Source organism: Dunckerocampus dactyliophorus, chromosome 7, assembly GCF_027744805.1.
Source record: "Dunckerocampus dactyliophorus isolate RoL2022-P2 chromosome 7, RoL_Ddac_1.1, whole genome shotgun sequence".
Classification (NCBI taxonomy): domain Eukaryota; kingdom Metazoa; phylum Chordata; class Actinopteri; order Syngnathiformes; family Syngnathidae; genus Dunckerocampus; species Dunckerocampus dactyliophorus.
The window spans coordinates 21,798,238-21,823,331 of record NC_072825.1 but is presented as its reverse complement, the minus strand read 5'-3'; the positions used below and the strand labels follow the sequence as shown (position 1 = coordinate 21,823,331).

At 40.1% G+C, this 25,094-nt stretch overlaps 2 protein-coding genes across 9 annotated transcripts in view; one reads left to right on the top strand and one right to left on the bottom strand.

The window, feature by feature from the left end:
* The window catches only part of si:dkey-262k9.2 (uncharacterized), a 19,012-nt gene extending 3,296 nt beyond the window's left edge, over positions 1 to 15,716 (top strand). For 3 of the 7 annotated variants that reach the window (XM_054781590.1, XM_054781593.1, XM_054781591.1), the window contains exons 2-8: positions 4,449 to 4,506; positions 4,805 to 4,840; positions 8,163 to 8,195; positions 9,610 to 9,684; positions 9,789 to 9,857; positions 10,012 to 10,054; positions 12,985 to 15,716. In XM_054781590.1, coding sequence (XP_054637565.1) covers positions 4,461 to 4,506; positions 4,805 to 4,840; positions 8,163 to 8,195; positions 9,610 to 9,684; positions 9,789 to 9,857; positions 10,012 to 10,054; positions 12,985 to 13,030 — 348 coding nt within the window. In that variant the 5' untranslated portion in view covers positions 4,449 to 4,460 and the 3' untranslated portion in view covers positions 13,031 to 15,716. Of the gene's footprint in view, positions 1 to 1,328; positions 1,529 to 4,448; positions 4,507 to 4,804; positions 4,841 to 8,162; positions 8,196 to 9,609; positions 9,685 to 9,788; positions 9,858 to 10,011; positions 10,055 to 12,984 lie in introns of those variants that run through there. The other 4 variants (XM_054781587.1, XM_054781592.1, XM_054781589.1 and 1 more) reach the window with 3 other exon arrangements.
* Positions 14,753 to 25,094, bottom strand: fxyd5 (FXYD domain containing ion transport regulator 5). 2 transcript variants are annotated; one of them, XM_054781585.1, is made up of 10 exons: positions 24,816 to 25,068; positions 23,249 to 23,294; positions 22,791 to 22,835; positions 22,618 to 22,716; positions 20,816 to 20,872; positions 19,918 to 19,971; positions 19,627 to 19,656; positions 16,519 to 16,593; positions 16,386 to 16,431; positions 14,755 to 16,066 (listed from the first exon to the last, which is right to left on the bottom strand). In XM_054781585.1, the coding sequence occupies exons 1-10, from the start codon at positions 24,882 to 24,884 to the stop codon at positions 16,057 to 16,059; spliced, it is 531 nt and encodes a 176-aa protein (XP_054637560.1). In that variant the 5' UTR covers positions 24,885 to 25,068; the 3' UTR covers positions 14,755 to 16,056. The 2 variants fall into 2 exon arrangements, with proteins under 2 accessions (XP_054637561.1, XP_054637560.1); XM_054781586.1 differs by lacking the exon at positions 20,816 to 20,872 and having other exon boundaries at positions 14,753 to 16,066; positions 24,816 to 25,094.

Below are 25,094 nucleotides of genomic sequence, written 5' to 3'. Positions count from 1 at the left end.
AATCAAAGAAAAAAAAAAGTTGTAATCTAAAGAGAAAAGGTCATAATTTTACTAGAGAATAACGTCACAGGGAAAAATATTAAAAGTTAAAATATTAAAGAAAACAGACAATATATTTTCAAAGTTGTAATATGACAAACAAAACAAAATAAAGTTGTAATTTTTGGAAAATAAGGTTGGGGGGGAAAAGTAATAATGTTATAAGAATAAAGTTAAAATAAGTTAAAATTAAAAAAAAGTTAAAATTAAAGTCAGAATTAAGAGAAGAACATTTACAAGAAGTTTAAATATTTGGAAAACTGGAAAAAAAAACAGACAACAGCAGAAATACAAAAAACAGCTGTAATTTTACGAGAATAAAGTCAAAATATTAAGGGAAAAATTTAGTATTTTAATGAGAAAAAAAGGTGCAATTTTGCGAGAATAAACTTGTAATATTATGAGAAAAATGAATGTCATTTTAGTAGCATAGAGTTTAAATATTAAAGAAAAAATGTAGTTTTTTAAAAGTTGCACAATTATGAGAAACAAAACATTTGTCTTATTTTGGGCCGAAAATATTTACAAGGTTTAACTTCAAATTGAGACAAATATACACAATTATTTATTCAACCTGTTTTTTAAAAGCACTATCGGTAGCATGCTAACCCCTGGTGGTGTTCTCATGTCGTTTTGGTTGACTGTAGTGTAGTTTGGAGCTGAAGAGGGACAGCACAGCACAGATTATCCACTGTGAAACTTAAAAATCAATCAAACCCTCGACCCTTTAATGACATTGAAAATAGTACCTCATGATTCGGGAGCAAGCTCACGTAGGGTGAACTATGATGTCACAGTCTTCATCCTTCAAATTGTCTCTGGCTGGCATGGAATTTTTTGTTTCTGAACTTATTTGGTGGGGACATTTTGGTGGAATTCCAAATTGTACGGCCATTGGGGCTTTTGACTTTTGAGCTAGCATTGTATTGTTATTTTTTGCTAATTGTCTTCAGATAAATGTCAACATTTTCTCTTTGGCAAATCTGTCCGCTCGAGTACTGTCTACGTTTAACATGTTGTCAGGTACATGACGAGGCATTTTTGATTTTAGATAGGGCCTGATTTTCAAAAACCTTGTTTGAGCCTTTGTGATACAGTTGTGAAGAAAACAGAGCACTGGAGCTTTGTCTCCATCAGATAATGTAAAAGTAAATCTGAGCTGAGACCTGCACGTCCCAGTTGCTGATGTTTTCATCTCAAATGCAGCCATTACGGTACACCTATTGTATGATGTGTTTTCATACATCCTGGTGAGTGTTCTGAGTACATCTGCAGGCATGCACACACACACACACACACACACACACACACACACACACACACACACATGCATGGAGGATGCAAAGGGGGCAATACAGGATGTACGTGTATAAGGCTGTCATTGTCCGAAACACCATATCCTCATAGTGGCTCAACAACCCACATGAGTAGTGCTCAGTTCCTTGATGAGGGACGGTTCACTGACATGCATGGCATCAACTGAAGAAATGTGAGTTTTTTTCTTCTTTCTTTTTGGAAAAAAAAAAAAAGCCCCATCAATAGAAACAATGTAATGTGATTCATTACAAGAGCTGTATCAAGAATTCAGCCTTAAGATAATAATGCTCTGTCTAAAACGTATTAATTTAACAATCTTTATTATCGCGGTTGGTGAAGAAATGTATTGATTCTTACTGAGAGCCGTTTCTAATATTTTGGTTCGATCACATTAGATAGTGAAAATGTTGTCAATGTTATGGTCAGAGTGACTCATTAATACTATTGCATCAAATTGTTTACAGACTTGAATAATAAGCATTTTTCAAGCATACTTTATTTTATTTACTATTAAGTGATCTAAGGCAATGACAATGAATGCTTTGCACGCACTTTTTGTTCTCTTAGCACTTTAAGTTTAGTTTTCTGAGCTCTATTATCCAACCATTCCGATATGAACCCTCATTAGGAGTTTTTTATCAAGGGTGTCAACAAATAATAAAACACAGCCCTGTTATCAGTGTGAGACGATAACAAAAACCCTTTGTCTAACTTTATTTCCCTTCACGTGCACGTTTTTCCAAACTGGGTCACATAATAAACCTGTTATCTGAACTTGTCAGATTATTGAGAGCAGGTTTTCCCAAACTTTTTAGGCTTAAGATCCAAGTTAGAATTGTTTGCAGGTGCCAAACATGCAAAAATGCGTCATTTCTTGCCATGATATTGGCATATACATTTATATTAATGATAAAGAACACAAGAGATGAGAATTTATGATAAGAACCATAAAAGTAGAGTGCCCGAAAAAGACAGAAATGACATGCAAATCTGTTGTCAAACACTGTTCACAGCGCTGAAGCAAGTCTATACAGTGATATGTGATTTATACATTGATTTATGTTTCTGGTGTCTAATCATGGTCACCTGAGGTGATGTTTTATGAAATACCTTGTTGTAAAACAGTCTATTGCTTCTGAAAATGAATACATTTTAGTCAGACAGCACATTGGACGGTACTCACCTATGCATCAAATTTGCAATGTCATCAGCAAAGGCCAAACATTTTTGGGCAAAAAAAACTTTGGCTTATAAAGCTGTTTCCATAACGACAACACATTACCTCACACTTGTCAGCCACAGTAAATAGCCTTGTTACCAAGAAATGGTGTGCCAGCTCGATGAGCTATAAAATACCTTATAATGTTTTACCCCAAATTTGGTAAATCCTTATATACAAGAATAAAAACAAAATGTATTTATGGAAAATGTGCAACCTTCTCTATTTTTTGTTTTTCAGCACTGGTCCCAAGTTTTATGATTTGTAGATTTAGCCACGGTGGTCTTTGAATCTGTCCGGAAGGCAGCTGGTATTCCTTCTTTATAGGAAAGATAGTGGTTGTTTTAGGTGTTTTTAATTCAGTCCTATATTAAAGAGGAAATTCAGTCACCCTCCAAATGAATGGATTACCCAGTTTGAAAATGCTGCAGGCATCAGAAGCCATTTAGATACAAAGGCGGTGGACTGCCTTGATAAATACTCCCTAAATTGGACCAGCTTATTATTTCAGGCAAAGCGACTCAGAAAAGTAATTTGGAGGCAGGTTTTATTTGCAGCATCTTAGGTTGTTTGCATTTGGAAAGCTCCCGTAGCTATTCCAGAGACCGCAACCAGCCCCCACTACACACCCTCCCCAATCGACATCTGTTGTGTGATTAACGTCTTTATTTTCCAGTATGGCCAAGCTAATAGTTTGTGATACTGTTCTAATTTAGCCCATAATCTTGATGTGTTCTGCATTCATTACTGTGTGGTCCTGCAGGGGAGACAAATTTAATTTTGCAGATGCCAGCATCCATGGCAGTAGAAGAATTTTTCAACAAAATGTGTTTAAAGAATTGTTCTGTTTGTCTCTTATTTTTTCATTTCAATTCACCAAGTCCTCATTAGAATCTTATTCCTGTAAAATGAGCAAGGACTTGGAGCTGCCGTCTGCAGATGTGTGATAAATGTGATGCGGGTTACATTAGTTCTTTCCACAGTCATCAAGAGCAGAGGAAACCAAACACAATGGGTATAGCTAACAATGAACACTGGGTACAAAGGTCAGCAGCAGAGTTCCTTCTGTATTACTTGCATGAGTGACTATTAGTTCCTGATCCCATGCAAACCTCAATGATCTGATACCACCAGCAAAGCTTCAGCTGGGACTTCCACTGGAAGAGAGGTCATTCCCATGTTTTCCTATTTTAAAAATATCACCCGCTTGTATTGTGTTGGATACAGCTGGGGCTTTGTTTGGTGGTGTGCAAAACAGCTGCCTTTTACATCTGTGTGGTGCAAAGGTACGGTTAACTTTGGACCCTTTTCCACCAGGAAGGTGAGAGAGTTCTCCTTTAAGCCTTGCTGCCAGTGCAAGTGTGTCAGTTGACTGGTAAATATTTGTTCACCTGAGAGCCACTTTGTTTTCCCTGATGCAAATTATGTGGAAAAACAATAATATTACTCATTCTTTTTTATGAGGGAATTTGTTTAAATGTTGTCTGTAGAACATTTGTTTGCGCAAAGGAGAGGACAATGTCAAATAGTCACTTGTGGACAGCTGACTGTGACGGAATTCTCTGTCTTTTTTTTGCTGAGCAGTGTGGGAAATAAGGCTCTCCTTCTCTGACCCTCGCACGCACTTCAAGTTGCAATGTAGCCTTGCGTGCATTCCCCGAGATCAGTATAAACAGTGCAAGTGGGACTTTTTAATTTTCCACTGACTGGTTACGTTATCCAGGGACCCAAAGCGCCAAACAAGACCAATAATAGGCATCATTGAAGCTTTCCATCACACTCAATCTTCAAGCCAAAAATGCCAGGTTTTCACACATCGAGGACTGAATATGATAGCAGATATTTTTAACTTGGTCTGTCTCTCTCTCCCCAGCAGTATTTGAAGATGATGCGATTGTTGCTCCTGTGTCTGCTGCTGCCTACCGCTACTGGTGAGTGCTTCTTGCAGCTGATAAACATCTAATCAGGCTCCGTGTGCTGGCATGTTTTTCTCATCTGCCGACATACAGTAGTGTATGTGAAGTGTCCACCTCATATGCACCACACCGAGAGTGTTTATAGTCACGAACATCATTAAAGTCTTGTATGCAGACATAAATCAGTACCTAGACTCAAGGTCTCCATATATACAGTATCTTCATGCACACCACATCAGTGATTTACTTGTCTTACTTTACAGTGATGGAGCAGAGTTGAACTGAGTGAACTAATTCCTTCTATTCTTTACAGTTTTTTCAGATGAGTTTGAAGGATCAGCCGTTGATGGTATGTAATGCATCTTCATCATTCAGTTGTCATGATGCTATCAGGGACAGCCAAGGGAAACTGCAGGCTATTAAATTATAAATAGTGTCATTGAAGAAGAACTACATTTGTTTTGAAAAACAACATATCTTCTTTCCTTGTAGAGGAGTCAGCTGACGTATCAAATTCACGTTTCTACTTGTCCTTGCTTTCGCTATTGTCATTTCCAATGTTTGTCTCTGGGGGTGTGTTGTGTGTCCTTTAGGCCATGTGAGGAGTCGTTAACAAGGGTCAACGGTCACAGCAGACATGCTTAATATTGACTTGTAGTTATTGTCAAATAGAGACTTTTTTTTTATTGTGACAACTGGTTACACAAAAATCCCCAAGAGTTTTGAGAAAATCTGCAGTCTTCCTTTTGAAAGCTTTATGTAGCATGGAGCATGTGGTGCAAAAGATCACCTTTAAGGTTATCCCACTTCCACTATCTTCCTTCCTTATATTCAGTTTCCTTGTCAAATTTCTCTTGTCTATACAACGGCAGTCTTATGACATCCAAGGCAAGAGCTGGACCCAAAATCCTGCCTTGACCAATATTGCTAAAATATAAAAAAATGACACTATTAAGGAGTTGTATATGTGTTGTATATAATATGACGACAACAATACATTTAATTAAACATAAAAAAACCAAAAACAGCAGCGACTCAGAAGTACAAACCGTGTGTCGGAGTGGTTTGCTGGTCGACAGCGATGCTGGTGTTTTGGGTGGCTGGTGGGGTTTAGTCTGTCTGTGTGATCTTTTTTTTCTCTCATCGCGAAAATGTTTGTAGAGCATTTGGTGCAGCTAGCTCACAAGCTGTCTGAGGTAGGGCGAAGGTCCCACACGATTAACACCATGTTTGTTTACAACATGTTTTATAGCACATCACACGTAGGAGAAAAGGAGCTCTTGATTTGCTCATGTTAGCTATCAGTTATCCAATTTATCGATATGACGTCATAAGTCCTCATATCGGATCTATAATTATTGTACAACCCTTGTTCTAATTATAGCCAGGGCCTTTATGAAATTATTTATGAAAGTATGTGTCTTTCTCAACAAGCTGCGATGGGCCCTTCCCCCATCGCAAAGCACTCCCAAGCAGCTCAGTCTTGTTACATAAAAAAAAAATATTTAAAAAAATCTGAAAACACCAGTACTTGTTTTGCCTTCAGGAGACAATGTTATACTCCTTTCCTACAGCATCTATTGCAGTTCAGGGCCAATTATGCAAATTATCATATTGCGACAGCACCCTCCTCCCTGCAACCTACCACAAATAGACTGCAATCCTTTGGGAAACATCCATCTTCTATGCCGCTTACCCTTACTTTGGTCACGGGTATGCTGGAGCCTATCCCAGCTGACTTCGAGCTAGGTAGGTCACCAGCCAATCGCAGGGCACTCCCATTCATACCTATGGACAATTTGGGAGGAAACGTGTGGGAGGAAACGCACATGCAAACTCCACACAGAGATGCCCAACGGAGATTCAAACCGATCTCCTGACTGTGTGGCCAACATGCTAACCACTAGGCCACCGTGCGGCCCCCTTTGGGAACAATAAGCATTAATACTGCTGATGAGTTCATTGTATGCAACAATATGGCAAGTGTAACACCAACAGTTGAGTAGTGCAACCAAAATTTCAAATCGTACACGGAGGATGATAAAGCTGTTGGATCCTGACCACTAATGATACTCCAAATGTAGCTACTACCATCTTGTGGAGTTAATACGAAAATCTACAGTAGATTGCCTAAAGCCACAGCTGTTAACACTAATGAGACCTCGTGGTTACTTTCTTTTGTTAATTGCGCACCTGGTGACTATGTGACCAATCATCTTATTCGGGCCAAACAACAACTTTGTATGCAGTTTAACTCATAATTATGAAAAATATAGACATTTTTATGTTCAAGATGTTATCTTAAACCACTATTGGTAACATATGCTAGGCGACGGTGGTGGTGGTGGTGTTGTTATATTTTTTGTTTGGGGGAAAAGAAAATTTATTTTGGACACAAAGACATAAGGTGCCCTGCGATTGGCTGACAACCGATCCAGGGTGTACCCCGCCTCTCGCCTGAAGTCAGCTGGGATAGGCTCCAGCATACCCGCAACCCTGGGGAGGATAAGAGGCATAGAAGATGGATGGCTGGACAAAGACATAAGGCACCTTTTAATTGTATTGAAGCCCGGTTAGCGTATTTTTTAGTTAACATCAAATTTACGGCAACATTTTTCCTTGGTTTATTTACAGGTTAGTGTACAATACTGCACAAGTGCTGTCATGTTATTAATACACTGCGTGAGTTCAACTCTGTTCTTAATGTATTTTTATTACAAAGCGTGCTTAGCTTCTAACAAAGAAGCTAGCTTGCTAACAAAATGGCGACCGCACCCGGTTGACTCTCAAAAATGTTAACACAAACCACACTTTCATAGTTTTATATGCACAAAACTATTGGGAATGCATATAAATGATGAATGAAAGGGATAATGAACATTTAAGGTTACTTTTACCTTCATTGGAGATGTGATTGTTGATGTGAGTGTTCCCAAAATCACGATGTGGTAGCGAAACATCACACGGACACCATCTTTTTGTTTTGTCATGAGTTCTTTTTCTTGAATTAAATTCAGTAGTGTTTTTCACCTTTATCAAAATGCTGGCACTTGAAACTTTCTGTATTTCCATTTTGGGTTATTGAGGTTATAAACCCTATTGAATTAAATAAATAACTCATGGCAAAACAGGAAGGTGGTGTCCGTGTGGTGTCTTGCTGACACATTGTGTCTTTGGGAACAGTCACATCAAGAATCACATCTTCACTGAAGGTAAAAGTAACCTTAAATGTTCATTTATCCCTTTCATTCATCATTTATATGTATATTCAGTATATGCTTTTGGATAATGCATGTAAAATTATAATTGTAAAACTATGAAAACGTGTTTTGTGTTAACATTTTTGGCTTTCTGGAACGGATTAATTGAATTTACATGAAAAAATTGATTTGGTTAGTGTTCGGTTAGAGTGGGACCACCTGGAATGAATTAATGATGCTAACCAAGGTTCCACTGTATTATTGTAGTTGCAGTGGTGAAAAGGTAAAATACTGGAAGCTCCTGTCACCATGATGCAGTTTACACCACTGCAAAATACGATATTGTTTGTCATTAGCTTGTGCAGGTGTACCTGATGCTAGGCCTAATGTCTATCTACATTCTGAACACTTTGCTGAAGGGCTGTTGTGATGTCTATCGCTGTTTAAAAGTATTTTCCCCTACATCCACAGGTCTGGATGATGAGGACTCATTTGAGGAAAATGGTGAGTTAATTATCTCAGTTCCCAATAGTGGAAGTAGGACTTGGGATTTGCGTCACTCTTGCAGACACTGTAATGGCAGGTGTCCAAGGGAGAGTACAGGAAGGTTGTGGCCTCTGCATTTATTGTCATTTAGCTTTGTGTACAGGTCGTTCTAGACCAACAGGGACATGCGAACAGCTTTGTCCCTGACGACTTTCCGTCATCTCATCCCATCCCCTATTACGCCCTGAATGGAATCAATTAGCTCCCTATGGGGGCCTTGAGGATTGTGCCAAAAGGCCAATGAACATTTCCACATCCCAGCCATCCTGTCCCGCCGCTCAGCTAATCAACATTGGCATTCTCATTCTCTATGTGCACCACTCTGTGTCACTCCTCATCTTGTCTCTGACAGACATTTGATGGAATTACAGATCTGTTTACACCCGGGCCTGACGCCACTTGATTCTTGCAGGAGCAGCCTGTTTGGAAATAGCTACAATTCGCTTGTTCACTCTCCTGAAGCCACCACTGTCTTGCTATGACACTGTGATGGGTAACATTTTACACAATCCAAATTGTCATATTGCCACTATATAATGAGCCTGTGTCCACCCGACTACGGATATTTTCAAAAACGCACATTTCCTCCACTCTGGAATGAAAACAATCTCCATCCATATGAGTGGAGTTACAACCATTCCTGTCCACATAAAAATACTTTTATCATTTTCAGCGTTTTGGCAGATGCAGACAAGTACGTCTTATTATAAAAATGATTATCCTATAGTAAAAATAAACTGGAAATTGCTCAACACCCAGCCATTATTGTCAAAATAACTGGTAACATACGTGAGTAGCAAGATAAATGTGTCTTGCCTACAGTCAAGCATGGTAGTGGTATTGTCATGGCCTGGGGCTGCATGAGTGTTGTTGGCATTAGGGAGTTGTGCTGTGGAAGCTGAAGGTGAAGATGGAGTGGCTAGGTATGTCCAATTGAGCACCTGTGGAGCATCCTGCAGGTCTACTCATTATTAGACAATAATGGCTGTGTGGTGATTTATTTTCAGTGGATAGTATATCTATACTACTAGAGTCATGCCAAAAATATTGTCATGCCGAAGATGCCAATGTTTTTGGCCATGGCGACAGTATATAAATTAGGCTAATTTGGTTGTATTCCATACAGGCATAGCTTTGGGTTTCCCCCAGGTACTCCAGTTTCCTCCCACATTCCTAATGAGGATAAGCAGCATAGAAAATGGATGGAAGGTTGTAGCTTCACATCAAAATGGAATAGAAATGGGCATCTCGTTTTCTCATCCCTTTCACTACATATCAACACATTGCTTTCATCACCAATTATAAGTTTTCATTGAGAGTTAGTTCAGTCTATGTACTGCCAAGAGTGACATGTTGTCATCTTCTCTTGCAGAGATTATTGAGGTCCAGGACAGAGGTGGTTCTGGCACGTTTGTTGATAAAACCAAAGGTGAAGAAGAAACATCAGGTGAGTAAATCAGCAGCAGAATAGAATGCATTCTGTGTCAATATGTACTTAAGCACTGGACGTCATATGAGCTGACGCTGCTTCCTGATATTTATGTCTTTTAGATCAGTTCACTCTGATTGTCATCATTGTTGCTGTGAGCATGTTGACTCTTTCAGTTGCAGCAATAGTTGGTAAGTTTGTGCCCTACTTGAGAGAAAGCGGGTGTTTTGAAGTCCACTGGTGACAACCCTTCAACGCTTGGTTGAAATCACTGTGTGCCATGTAAAACTGAACACCTAAACAAAAGCTTTTGTAGCTTTGACATTTTCACTTTCTCTCTTGCAGCTGTAATATTCGTAAGACGCCGCATGCACAAACAACAGCAAGGGTAAGCTCGCATTTCTTCACTGTCGAACTTTCATTTCATTTTTCTGTTTTTATTGCATTTTCTCTTTCAGCTATTAAAAGGCTCCGCTATGGAGACTAGGTACAGACTAGATCAGTGAGTGTGTCAGACACAAAGCATGCCACACTTTTACGCAAAGTTAGGCTGCAGGTGAGAGAACCAGTCTGGTGGCTAACAGTCTCCCTGCTGCCCTTGCCCATTTGGCTAACTTTGACTCACGTCCAAACCAGAGGAAAACACTTAGATAGCAAACTGAAACCAGCTTCCACCCATTCAAGCCTGCTTGGACTTGCTAAGCAATTACCATCCCTACCTGAGGTTCTCATGCGTCACCATGGAACACACCTCACCTCTTAGCCTCTCCATCTTAGCTGTCAAAGAATAGTCTCAAGATGGTGATCACCACTGGTCCCACGCAACTCAAACAAGATCTAACCTGTTCTACAGCTAACCTTAAACACAGTGTCCTTAAACACTTTTTTGTGGGGGAACAGAGCAACCATGTTGTTGTGACGGTGTCTTCTAACAGCAGTCAGATGGAGTGGATGGAGTGACCGACAGACATTTACATGCTGATAAAATTGAAACATTGGGTCACATCACTTGCAAACCTTTGTCTGAGTGAAATTGTACCAGCTGACACAACTGAATAATGTATCTGTGTCAGAAATTGTGCAGCTAATGTAACTGGGAATGCCCCACAGCATACAACAAACTGTAACGCTGTCAAAGTCATGCTTTGATGTTGTTGCAGTTTGCCTATATTACAATAGCCACACGGCATATTTTGACCTAAAAGTATGCTGATATGATCGATCTCTCCAAACTACGCAAACAAAAAAACCCAGTTTGTTTCAATCGTGCACATGCAGTACTCTCGTTAAACTGCATGAGGGCAGCAGTGTGCCTGAAGATTTTTTTTATTCTTTTTTTTTTTATGTAAAAGTAATTAATGCCACCTGACAGCTGTCCCAATTCAAAAGCCCCTCCAAATGAAGCTGGATGTATAGCTTCTGTACTGTATGCTGCAGTACCTGCCACTGTTCCGTCCTGAAAATATTACATTTGAATACGCATGCACTAATGCATTATTATTATTATTATTATTATTATTATTATTATTATTATTATTATTATTATTATTATTTTATTTTTGTACTCATTTTAATATCTAACACCCTATAGTACCGTATATTGGCCTAAAAATCGTAGCCACTGCACGTTTTATTGTTTTAATAATCTTTTTCCACAGCAGTCACTGTGACAAAATTAGTAGTATTACACAAAAAATGCAAAACTGATTTCTAACAAACCAAAATAATTAATTACATGTAGGTGAGGATATGGATAAAGCGGCTAAAACAGGAATTTGTTATTACAGTCTGAGTCAGTATGACATTTAAAGGAACCGTCAACCCTCCCCAAAATCATAATATCATCCTCCATGTACCAGGAAGTAGCTTGCTAGCAAACAGATGGCCAAGCAAACACAAATACGCTCCACAATTGTTTTTAACAATTCTGCCTTGATTGAGGTCAGTGCTGTACTCGGTGACATCCTATTCATATGTGGTCGCTGAAGTATTGCTAAAACAACATATCTTACGGTGGCGTGAGGGAAAAAAAAAAAAACACATTAGAATATGTGACGTTTGTAATGCCACACCGTCGCCACCTAGCATCATAGGCGTAAAGGTGGAAACGTGTGCTGCAATCAGGATGTCTTTTGAAGACAAAACTGCACTATTAAACAAGGGATGGCAGGACTTTGTGGAGTGTTGCTCCCATAGACCACTAGGCTGTGTCTTCCGTAGGGTGCAGCTCCTGAAATGTAACATGTACAATATACTATGTACACTGCGTACTCTATTCCTGAGGGCGTGAATTTTGTTAGTGCAGTGCTTTCCCAAATCGATTATGGTGATCGCGCACTCTCACCAGAAATGACAATAACATTTGTGCATTTCCTCTTATCTCCATTTTAAATGTGAATTGCAACCACTTGAGTTATTCTCTACCCTTCCGCAAAATGGCAATGATTGGGGGTGGTTAGGTTGCTGCACACTCACCATTTAGGGCATGTTGAGTGCAACATCCGTGTACTGACAGCACACTGCATTTCGCCGTACTTCTCAGTGGGAACACACTTGTGAAATGAAAATGCTAAGTATGGAAGTGTGCAAACTGAGACATAGCCACATAGTCAAAAGGTGGGGACGAGCACAAGGCAACACAATTTAGCCAATGATTCCCTTCCTGTACATGTATACTACGACAAGGCCAGGCCAGGCCAAGTCCAGTCCAGTGAACAAAGTACTGATTACACCCCTGCTTGCCCCTTTTGCTTATTCAATCGAAGCTCTGTGGTGGCTCAACGGGTTCCTTTTGTTTTGGTGTAATACATGATCTGTAAGTTGGATCAACGGGGTTACAAAGTTCATACTAGACTCCGGAGATCTTAGAACGTTTACTGAACCGACTCCCAAGTCAAGCTTGAAGGGTTAAATTCCTCTGGAGGATTACTGGCTGCCTCCTGGGGTGGCTGTGTGTGTGTGTGTGTGTGTGTGTGTGTGTTTGTTTGCTGCTGACTGCTGTGCTAAAAAGATGCTTAATCACACAGCAACCTCGTGCTTGTTGAATCAACAGTGCCTTGCCAGGTTTATAAGTCCCACCCAGGGTGAGCCGTGTTTTGAAGCGATGCAGCCTCTGTGTACCAGTCAGAGCCCCACCGTTTGAGACAGACATGCGTTTCCTGAGTTTCGACACGTGGATGTGTCTTGTGTCGCTAAATGGAGAAAAAGCCTAAAAATATCTACAAGATGACATGTTGGCTTCTGCTCTGTCTCGACTCATATGACTCATATGTTTTTTCCCCCTTCTCTCTCATATCCCCTTCCTTTTTTCCACTTTAGGATTTATTCTGTACCTACAGAGCAGGACCAGAAAGGGGCAGTCTAGTTCCTGGCAAAGCAGCAAATCTGAAGCACACATGCAAGAAAGAGCCACTCACCAGGTTATATGATCTCATCACGAGGATTAGACTTCTTTAACAGCTCTGTGTATTGCTCTTACAAAAACCCATCAATCCATAAGCAATCCTATTATATTCTACTTTTGTCTCCATCTCTGCTGCTTGTAGCCAACATAGACACAATTTTGGGACATTTGGAACGTATTCAAACCTTCTAATTGGATTCTATTTCAGGAATCTAAATCAAAGGCAATGAATATGGCTTAATGCTTATTTTGTTTGCACTGCTCGAAGTACTCAGCATAAACAAGCTACACGGTGGAAAGAATGTTTAATTTGGTACACGTGGAGTAGACCTATCCATGTGAAATGGTCATTGACTGAGACTAAACATGCTAATCCAAAGTAAGCCAGCCATAAGAGGTCCACACTTGAGTCTCCTGTTCGCTTGTCTGACATTTTCTCTTCCCAGCCCATTAAGACTGACAGCAGGCTGTGGAATAGAAGATAAAAAGTGCCAACCCACCCAAGTCTTATTCTCCTCTTCAGCCACTCCAAAAATTGTCAGGGTAAACATCCGCTTGCAAGGCAGCATATGAATCGACCGCCGTGAATGCGGATGTTTCCTTTCTTTTTTTTTTTTGTTTTTGTTTTGGAAAGTTCTCCTTTCAAAATGATGCACGTTCTAAATTGCTGTGTGACTGCTTAGGAGGCAGGTTAATGGCTCACAGTGGTGATGGTGGTGTGAAAATTTCGTGAATTGAAATAATGTCTAATGGATGATTGGGGAAAATACCCACAATAGCTGGATTCCATCCATACAGAGCGTGTTATTTGCTTGCTGTCGTTTTAGCCCAAATCAATCTTTGCCAGCGAAGTAAAGGCTTTCATTTCAGATGCGTATTTGTTCCAAGACATGAGTTGGCGGGGAAAGGGCTTTTTGTATTACTTTTAAGTTTTTAAACAAAGTGCAGTGAGAGGTTCTTTGAATTCTATCAATAACACTGAGAATGGACTGTAAAGGACACGCATAAGAGCTCACTTCACTTGCAGCAGACACTTACAAGGTCCGGCCTACTTCCACCGATGCAATGTTGTTGGTACATTTCCTTATTACTGCAAATGCTCTAGTTGTAGTCTGCCGTTTATTGCAAGAAGATGAGGCGTTAATTGGACAGAGGCTATTGTTTTCCCAAATTTGACAAACAGAAGGTGAGAAACACTATTGAACCCAAGAAATAACTCCCTGACAAAACAGCAAGATGGTGTCTATGTGCCTTAAATGTTCATTTATTCCTTTTATTTGTTGTTTATATGCATTTAGAATTGTTTTATGCATATAAAACTATAATTGTAAAACTATAAACATGTTTTGTGTTAACATTTTTGAGAGTCAACTGCTGATCATAGACTTCCGGTTCCAGTTGCCATTTTGTTAGCAAGCTATGCTGACAAGGACATTTGTGATTAAAAAAAAATAAAAATAAAAATACATTAGGAAGACGCTAACTGGAAAATGTATGCAAAATTTGGGTGTAAATGTTCAACTTTAACCAAAAAACACGCTAACCGGGGCGAGATTTCACTGTAAGTATATTGTACAACACAGCAGCAACCCCCCCACTCCCCCATACAAAAAAACCCCACCATTTCACACCAGCTGCTGATCAGTCATACTACAGATGATGCAGCTACTGCCATCTTGTGGAGTTAATACAAATTGCATCAGGAGGTTACCTACAGCCACAGCCGGTAGTACCAATCTGTTTTGACTTGGAGCTAATTAGAAACCCTTATTTGCTTTTGTAAACCACACATCCAGTATAGAAGACAACGGTTAATTGAATAGAAGCATTAATTGGAACATTTGCAGTAGTCACCTGGATGGAAGTAGGTCGTTTCAACTGGCTTACACTGTAGTCTGTGTATCAAATATATGCAAATTATAATGATACAATACTGCAACAAAACTGTAAGCCAACAGTTTCATAATTACAGTAAATGAACTTTTTACAAAAGTGTGCATGCAAGGCTGTTTAGCATACAGCACAGTACCTTTCAAAAGTCTGGAGACAGGTTCTCATGCTGCTTAATGGAAAAAGTGCATCCAAAACTTTGATGTTTGTCGTCATTTCAAAGGACAAATTGCAACACAAACCATTTCACTTTTTATATCACCGCATGCGCATAGTTACTTTGCATTTAATATTTACACCGGACAAACAAGTAACCACAATGCAACATTTAAATGCATCTTATCTTTGAATGCCAAAAGAAAGCAGCTTGTGCAGAAATCCAAAGAGCAACAACAACATGGTGTCTCAGGCACGGCGCCAAGCTCCATTATTCTGCATGTAGGAGTTTTCTTTTTGATAACTTTCTCAACTATTGTAGCTTTAATTGTCTGTCTGTATATACAAATTTACAGAGCAATATATTTGCATTATGGCCTTTTTAATATAAAATATTTGTTTCAATTGGGACATGCCCATGTTTATATGTACTTGTATATCAGTCCATGTGTGCCAACATTTTGTAGTAGTATTAGTAGATGACCACACACACACACTCACAAAAAAACATTTCATAGCAGATTTGGAAGCTTTGAGCTCGAATCAGTTGGAAAACTGCTGTTAAGAATTGATTGTGCCATTAAATCTGTTTGAAAATGTACTGTGTGTTGCCTTTTTCATCATGTTTGTGGTCATGGTGATGCCAAGGTAGCAGTCAGTGACTCATGTTTATTCTGGGACTTTATTCATTAGCGTAGAATCACTAAGAGGTTTAGACGCCATGTTGCTGCTAAAAAAAAAAAAAGAAAAAATTGCCAGATTCCACTTTAACATCCTGATAGAAAAGAGTTCGCACTTTGCACATGGCCAAAATGTGAATAATGCCATTTTATTGCCAACATTACCTATTCCGTTCCATTTTTCATTTTTAAACACATTCATTCCATATGTCCCAGCATTGCCTTTTTATGACAGTATCTCTTGTCTCTTCTTTGCGCCCATCAGTATGACCTGGAAAATAAAGGCACCAATATTATCTTAACAATATGCAGTCAGTCACTATTACTAAAGGAAAAGTTTTGTTTTGTGGCAGTAAGACTCTTATTATTTGTATCATTTAATCATGGAAAACATTGTAGTCAGCATTCTTTTCAGCTGTTGCTTCAAGTGATTGATTGTGCGTCGTACGTCATCCAGTGGTGTGATATGAATTACTCCACCCGTGAATGATATAAGCAGATAGCCCTCATGCATATTGGAACTGTATTTTACTCAAAAATCACCCTGTCAGCAATAATTCTGCACAATCAGAAGGGTATGTAGTTCTTACTTTGATGACATCTTGCGACACTTGGGCAGCCGACAGACTTTCCCACCTACATAGAGCAGATTGAGCACAAGAGTTGATGACAAAATGATGCTAATTGCAAAAAAAGACAAAAGTGGTCACCAAATAGTCTTACAGCCAAGGATCAAGATGCCTATCAGGAAGAGAACTGCTGCAATGGACAGTCCTGCCTTTCGCAAGGTCAAATAATCTGAAAAAGCAAAACAGGACCATGTGGTCCTTTATTATTTTTTATTATTAAGTATATTGCACAACAAAGGTTCTTTCCGGAGGCACCACCTTATTGTGGTGGAGCGGTTTGCATGTCCCAATGATCCTCAGTGTTGTCGGGGGGCTTTCATGACCCTTGTAGGGTCACCCATGACAAACTGGTCCTAGGGAAGGGTCCAGACAAAGAGTGGCTTAACAGACCTCAATGAAGAGTAAAAATAATGAGCCTAATTTTCCGTTGCCCGGATGCAGGTCACCGGAGCCCATGTCTGGAGCCAGGCCTGGAGGTGAGGCACGATGGTGAGCCTTTGGTGGCCGGGCCTCCACCCATGGGGTCCAGCCAGGAGTAGCCCAAAAAAACTTGGGTCCCCCTCACCACTCATGACAGGGGCCAAAGGGGTCGGGTGTAGACTGAGCTGGGTTGCAGCCGAAGGCGGGAACCTTGGCGGTTCAATCCTCGGCTGCAGAAGCTAGCTCTTGGCATGTGGAATGTTACCTCTGGTAGAGAAGGCGCTTGAGCTTGTCTGCGAGGTGGATAAGTTCCGGCAAGATAGAGTCGGACTCACCTCGATGCACAGAGGGGGTTCCGGAATCAGTCCTCTCAAGTGGGGCTGGACTTCATTCCACTCTGGCATTGCTGGTAGTGAGAGGCAACAGGCAGGGGTGGCAATTCTTGTTGCCCCCTGGCTCAGGGCCTGTACATTTGAGTTTAACCCGGTGAACAAGAGGATAGTTTCCCTCCGCCTGCGGTTGGGGGGACGGGTCGTGACTGTCGTTTGCGCTTATGCACCACTTATGCAGTTCAGAATACCCGCTCTTTTTGGAGTCTTTGGAGGGAGTACTAGAGAGTGCTCCGTCTGTGGATTCCCTTGTTTTGCTGGGGAACTTCAATACTCATGTTGGCAGCAACAGTGAGACCTGGAAAGGCATGATCGGGCATGTCTTGGTTGACACGACTCTGCAGTATTGTGTGGTCATCGGAGATGGTGCCTCTGGATTGGCAGATCGAGGTGATGATAAGAAGGGGGACCGGAGGGTGTGTTCCAGCTATCGTTGGATCACACTTCTCAGCCTTCCTGGTAGGGTCTATTTAGGGGTTCTGGAGAGGAGTATCAGCCAGATAGTTAAATCTCGGATTCAGTAGGAGCAGCGTGGTTTTTGTCCTGGTTGTGGAACTGTGGACCAAGTCTACACTCTCGGCAGGGTGCCCAAACAGTCTACAGTACATGTGTTTTGTGGACTTGGAGAAGGTATTCGACCGTGTTCGAGGAATTCTGTGGGGAGTACCCTGGGAATGTGGGGTAGCAGACCACCTAATTCAGGCTGTTTGTTCTATGTGTGACCGGTGTCAGATGGTTGGTTTGCTTCCCCGACAATAACTCAGACCCGTTTCCAGTGAGGGTTGGACTCCACCAGGGCTGCCCTTTGTCACCGATTCTGATCATTACTTTTATGGAAGAAGATGGATGGATGGCACAACAAAGCAGCAATAGAACCAGTATTGTAATACCCGTAGCCAGCATTAAAACCGCCGATGAGTTCATCATGGACAACAGTAAAACACGTTAATTTCTCACCGACAGCTGAGTAGCACAAGCAACATTTTAAAGCACATGCAGTGGTAGGTAAGGTTGCTGAATGCATGATACTTCAAATACAGGTACTGACATCTTGTTGCGTTAATAAAATGCCAATGTTTTTGTCATGCCAAAAAGATTGGCATGACAAACATGCCACTGTTTTTGGCCATGACTGTATATGAGTAGGTTGCCTACAGCCACAGCTGTTAATGCCAATGTTTTTTTTTGACCCGACACTAATTAGTCTTTATTTGCTTTTGTAGACCAAAGTGAAAGACTAGCGCCTCAGTGCCCTCCAGAAATATTGGAACAGTGAGGCCAATTCTTTTATTTTTACTGTAGCCTGAAAACACTTGGGTTTGACATCAAAATATGAGTATGAGGCCAGAGAGCAACATTTCAGCTTTTATTTCCAGGTATTTACATCTGGACTGACGCACAAGTTATGAGATAGCACCTTTTGTTTGAACCTACCCATTTTTCATGTGAGCAAAATTGGAAGATGTGCCTGACAGGTGTGTTTTGTTGCCCAGGTGTGTCCTATTACATTACCTATTCAATCAATAAATGGCACTGAATGTCTGTCTGTGCCCAGTTTCTGACTGGGTAGGATAGGTTTCACCTGTGTAGACTGCATTAGAGGCGAAAACAACATGAACAGCAGAGAGCTGTCTAAATGTCAAAAATGTTGTGACAAAGGTTTTATTGACTGATGAATTTTTCTTCTTTCTCATGAGTGGTTTGCATCTTCTGGTTTAACCATTGTACTTTTGTTTATGAAGTCTTCTATGAACAGTAGATAGTGACACCTCCACTCCCGCCCTCTGCAGGTTGTTGCTGATGTCACTAACACTTGTTTTAAGGTCTTTCTTTACAGCTCTCACAATGTTTGTCATCAACTTCTGATGTTTTCCTTTGGCTAGCGGTTCAATGTCTGTTACTTAGTACACCAGTGGTTTATTTCACAATCTTTGCGTAATGGTTCTGATTGATTTTTCCATCTTCTCTCAGATTCACAATTGCTTTTTTTCACCCATAGACAGCTCTCTGATTTTTATGTTGTTTTCACTGCTAAATGCAATCTACACAGGTAAAACCCATTCTACCCAGTCTGTAGACATTCAGTGCTATTTACTGATTGAATAAGTAATGTAATAGGACACGCCGGAGTAAAAAAAACAAAACTAACCTGTCAATACTTTTGCTCACATGAAAAATGGGTAGATTCAAACAAAACATGCTATTTTCTAAGTTGTGCATCCGATCCAGATGACCTGGAAATAAAAAGCTTGAATGTTGCTCTATGGTGTCATATTTAAACTTAAATGTTTTAAGTCTACAACAAAAAATAAAGCAATCGACCTCACTGTTCCAATACTTTTGTAGGGCGCTGTACTTAAATCTATAAATACCACAGGTAAACATAATCTTACCGTAGGTGAAATCTTTATCCCAAGCTGGATCTACAACAGAAGTTGTAAGTCAGAGGTGACACATTGATGGTGTATCACAAACAATGTTATCTCTTCTTGCAAAAAGTGACAATCAACCATTAATCTGCCAGCAAAACAGGACATGAGGCGTTCTGTTCACTCCAGTCTGCGGTGAGTTTTGTTGGGAAGGCTGGGAATTATGTGAAATTGTCAGCCTGACACGAGATAACACAAAATGTAGAAGCCTGTGGCATTTAATGCCACTATTGAGTGGTGAAAATGTTTAGTTACCCCAGGCAAGAGGTTGATGGCTCCCTTTTTTGGTTGTGGTTGTGGAGGATGTCACTGTGGATGTCAAGGGAAAAAAACACTATAAATATTTACTTCCTGGCTCCTCCACCTTTTATGATTAATATTTATGACTTGTTGTATTTATAACACCCATTATTAGACTAATAACGACCAATATTGGTCTACTATGGACAAAAACTAACAAATTAAATTTGACTATGAAAATCCTTAGTCAAACGGCCCTAATCATTTTTTTCTTTTTGGAAACTAAACTTTATTAATTGTAAGACCTTTTTTTTTTTAAACACTTTTTCATTCTTAATTAAAAAAAAAACAATTGCTACATTTTTTAAACAGTATTTCAGCATCCATTTTTGTTACAGTGCATCTTCTCAACTGACAATACGAAAGAAATGAAACTTGGATACATTTTCAAATAGTCAGTGCACAGCTTATGTAGCAGTATAGATTTACTCGCTTACAGCCATTATTGTCTAAATAAATAGTTGGCAACTTAACTTTCATCTTACGAACAACCTTTGGAATGTGATGGGTGTACTTACTTTTGTGAGATGCTGTGTGCAAAAACTATTATATACTGAATACCAAAATACTAAAAGGACGTCTATTTTTCTTTCAAAACATGTATACCAGCGTCACTTGCCACGTCTTCATAATTCTAATGCTCTTGTATGAAACTGTTTTTGCATATTTCTGTGAAATAAATGGAGGACACTCTTTCACTGACACTCAAGCACTGTCCTTTCCTTGAGTTGAATGACCTCATTATTCTTTTTAAAGGAGAGCCCTTGTACCCCTGCCATGCTCTAATGAAGACAAAAACTCATTGGCTGCACCAGCTCAAAGTGCTCAAAACACATCAACAACCTACTGTTACCTGGTGTGGATGTCACTTTCTCTATTGCTTGGTGCACTGTTGTCCCCTCAGTGGAAGCTACAGGAGCATAAATGATCCATTATGAGTCACATAATGTTCTTTCATTCATTTGCTACACTTTACCCCGTCCAGGGTCACAGGTGAGCTGGAGCCTATGCCAGCTGACCTTGGGTGAGACGCCGAGTACACCCTGGACTGCTCAGCAGCCAATCACAAGGCACATACAGTATAGACAAACAACCATTCACGCTCATATTCACACCTATGGACAATTTAGAGTCTCCTATTAACTTCTAATAAAAACCTGGAAATAATACATATAAAAACATTAAATGATTAAAATATAAAAATACAAATAAATACAATAATAAAACGTAATATATTAAATTTTTTTTTTTTTTTTTTATAAAAAATAAATACATAATATTAAAATGGAACCTTAAAAGTCAATCTTTAGCTATTCCGTGACACTGGATTCTAGATTAGCTCTAATTTCAAAACATGTTTTCCACCTAAGCCATCATAAAACCTTTATTAACCATACAGACAATGCTTTAAATAACATTTCATTTAAATAACATTCCTAACTGAAATACAAGCGTAAAGCCGGGGTGCTCACACTTTTTTAGCTTGCGAGCTACTTTTAAAATGACCAAGTCCCAAAGATCTACCTCCTACTATAACTATAGAAAAAAATACATTTAATATATTGACACAAAAACAATATGAGTAGGTATTTATGTACGTTATACATGTATATCAGGGGTGCACGCACTTTTTCAGCATGCAAAGTCAAAATGATCTACTTGTATCTATAAAACATATAAAATCTAACCAGTAAACTTTGAAATACTATTGTAAGTATTAATGATTAGTATTTCACATTCACATTTAAGTTTACAAGTAGTTGATATCATAATTATATTCAATATGACAATAAAGATAATTACATATAATGTGTATGTGATGAAGACGTTCGTGGTAATGCCGCTTTTCTTCCACGACGGAGCACCGCAGCCATCTTGTTTACATATATGTTCCGCAGCGGAAGAAGATGCGAGCGTCTTCATCACATACACATGAATCCACAGGCGACAGTGCGCAGGGATACGGCAGGAGAAAAATATAACGTGTTACTCTTTTGAATGCATATTGTTTTGAAAAGTCAAACTCTTTACTTAAATGACCCAGCAACTAAGCAAAAGTACGTTCCTCGTCACAGACCAGAACTTGACTCACGGGACCAATTGCCGGGATAAGTCACTGTTGGTGCAGTACACTGCTGATGGGGATGTTATACAATTTAATGTCAAAAAATCCAAACTATCCCTTTAACACCGCCGCAGCGGTTCAACTCAGATGAAAAAAAACAGCAACGCACTGGGAACACTGAGGTAGGTTGGATTGCAAGGTTTATAGTGTGTGTATAGCACTTAGTGTGTGGTTCCAATACTGCCTCACACACTTCCACTTCTATATGACGTGTATTATCATTCATCGTAGCGATGTCTCAGCTCACAGTCTGATGGACTTCTCTGCCCTGTTCCCGCAAGACAGTTAAGTTCCTCTTAAATGAGAAATATTGTCACTTTTAATCTCGCTAGATCTTAAGACACAAGATCTTGTTTCACCCCTAACAGATATTGTTTCACTTCATAAACATTTATGCAATTGATTGATGGGTTACTTTTAGTAATGATGATTAATTTCATCATCATTATTTGGGCTGTTTTCAAAGCATTAAATATCATACTACATACAAAACTAGCACTTACATGAACAGTAAGGTCACACCCAAATACCTGCTAAGGTGGTAGTTTGTGGCTCAGTGGTGTTGAGGGAGCTCTGGTTTAAGGCGATCACAGGCTGCTTGGGAACTTCAGTGACTTCCTGTCCTCTCCCTGTTTCACCAAGTTTGTCACCATCAATTATGATTGAAGTGATAGTCTGAAAGTGCTGAGAGTTAACAACATACCAGTCAGCGTTGGCAGGAAAGGTTCAGCAGTAAGAGCTCCTGACACTGCAGAAAGAAGACTTTTATAAGATGCTGTGGACATCATAGGAAGAACAAAGCACAGTGCTGTGATGTATTGTCTCGGCATCCACTCGACAATGAGTCAAGCCATGCAGGGTGGACAGTCCTCAAAGTATGTCACAGTAATAGTTTTGTGAGTGGGTTGTAGTTACAGTACAGAGACGTGGTTCTCATGAAAGCTCCCGAGACCACAGAGCTAGATTGTTGTGTGGCACTGCTGCACAGGGAGGCCCTTGTTTACCCACTCAGCACCTTCCAATTAAGACCTATAAGCACTACAAAACCTCCACTTTGTTGGGATAAAGCTGTGGCTTGTAGTGCTTTGCATGATCGCCAACCATTGTTAGTTATGAAGTGGATTAACCACATTTTCCACTGAGAATAATATATTCACTCACCATTTACCAGTGCTGACAGGAGACAGACCAAGGAGGCCGGGTACATCTGAAATAAAACAAAACACTGTCAACAAATGTTTTACACAATACTTTAGTAAAAGGTTGTTAAAAAAAAGGTTCATGAATATAGTAACTATATTTGGGCTGTTTGAAAAGGCAAGAACTGAGGCAGACTGGACAGAATACAATAGGTGTGTAGTATAGCCGCTTGGAACATGAATATGGACGCACACGACATTGTGGAGCGACCGCCTTCACCTGTAAGTCTATGTTGGTGTGCTAATTGACTTTTTTTGAGCAACGCAGAGAAACAGTAAGAACCAAGGCAGAACGGGCGGAAATAAAAAGGCGTGTAGCTTCCCGGAACATTACCATGGACGCACACAACATTGTGGAGCGCCCACCTGTGAGTCCTCTCCTACGCTAATTGATTTTCTGGAGAAATGCAGAGAAACAGTAAGAACCGAGGAAAACTGGGCGGAAATAAAAAGCTGTGTAGCACCTCGGAACACTACCATGGCTGGTAAGCAAAGAGTTTTTTTCACAATTACTACCTTTTTTATTCTGCTAGGAAAAAGTGAATGTTTATTTAAGCAATAGCCACTATTTAAAGAAAGACAATGATGTCACCAACTAAGTCATCTAGAATCCTTGATGGTTGCTAAGGTAACTGCGAAGGAAGACATTCGTCAATCATTCGTGCACACAGACCTAGACAACTGACAACATTGAGTTTACCTTTGTTTAACAAGGACACAGGTTATGCTGTAGTGTGAATGTACTGTACATAGGCTGGTTTGGATTATTAAAGTGAGCTCTCTGTGGATCTTATTGCACAATGCACATTTAGCAGACAGGAAGTTTGCGTTGCGGTTGACAGCACATCTCCTTCCTCATGAAGCAACATCCCCCTCATCTACTTATTTTGAATTATGTTTTTTATTCGTACGCACGCACAACATAGAGACCAATTTTCTTTTTCTCTTTATGTACACAGTCCTCCCACACACAGTCTGAGACAAAGTTTGTATTGATCAAACTTCAGCACATGTTTAAGGGCGGACCTGTCACCAATTAAAGTGTGGAATTGGACAAATTTGTCAAAACCTTTTAAAATAATGGAAATCCTACACTTCCTGACTCACATGCCAGACGGATTCATCCCCTATAAATGATCCACAGAAAGTCTTGTATCCAATGAATGTCGACGCATTTAAACCTCGGAGAATGGAAGTCAGGAGGACAACAGATGGAAGTTTATTCCTCCCCCCCGAGGAGAAAATGAGTCTTTGACCTATCCTGGTGGCAGCTTGTCTTCCAGGCTTGGAAGAGTGTGACAGGTGAGCATCGAGCCATGAGCGGTGACAGCTCACATTAGCAGGTCATGCCAATCTTCATCTCACTGCAGAGCATATGTCAAAGCTGAGGCTTGTCCCCCCTCGGGCCCTCAAGGCTTCCATCCTCCCCGTCCCTCCATGACCTGTCTGTTTGTCACATCTCCTTCAGTCTGTCAACTGCCATCAGTCGCCTTTCACCAAAACACATCTTTGAAGGCTATTGTGCTTACCTTTGTGTCCATTATGCTCCAGAGCTTCATCCTCTTCGCCCTCATCATCCACGAGGCTTTCTTCCTCATGGTGAGAGGCCAATGTGGTCACGCAGCCCCACCCATTTGCTCACCGACGCTACTTCCTCCTCCATGTCAACTCACTCGTTCTTTGTCTTGCACGCTCAATCGTTCTTTGTCTCAGAAACACAAATCATGTTGTTATTCTAATAAGCGAGTGTGTTTACTTTCCGCTTGCACGCTTCCCACCGGTCCACATTCTAGTTGGTCCTCAGCAGC

Coding starts and splice junctions, on each gene's coding strand:
- fxyd5 (XM_054781585.1), bottom strand. CDS start 24,884: ATGAGGAAGAAAGCCTCGTGGATGATGAGGGCGAAGAGGATGAAGCTC. Junction 20,873..22,617: donor ACAAACTACCACCTTAGCAG/GTATTTGGGTGT, acceptor ATGCTCCTGTAG/CTTCCACTGAGGGGACAACA. Junction 16,432..16,518: donor AGGCATCTTGATCCTTGGCT/GTAAGACTATTT, acceptor TGCTCTATGTAG/GTGGGAAAGTCTGTCGGCTG.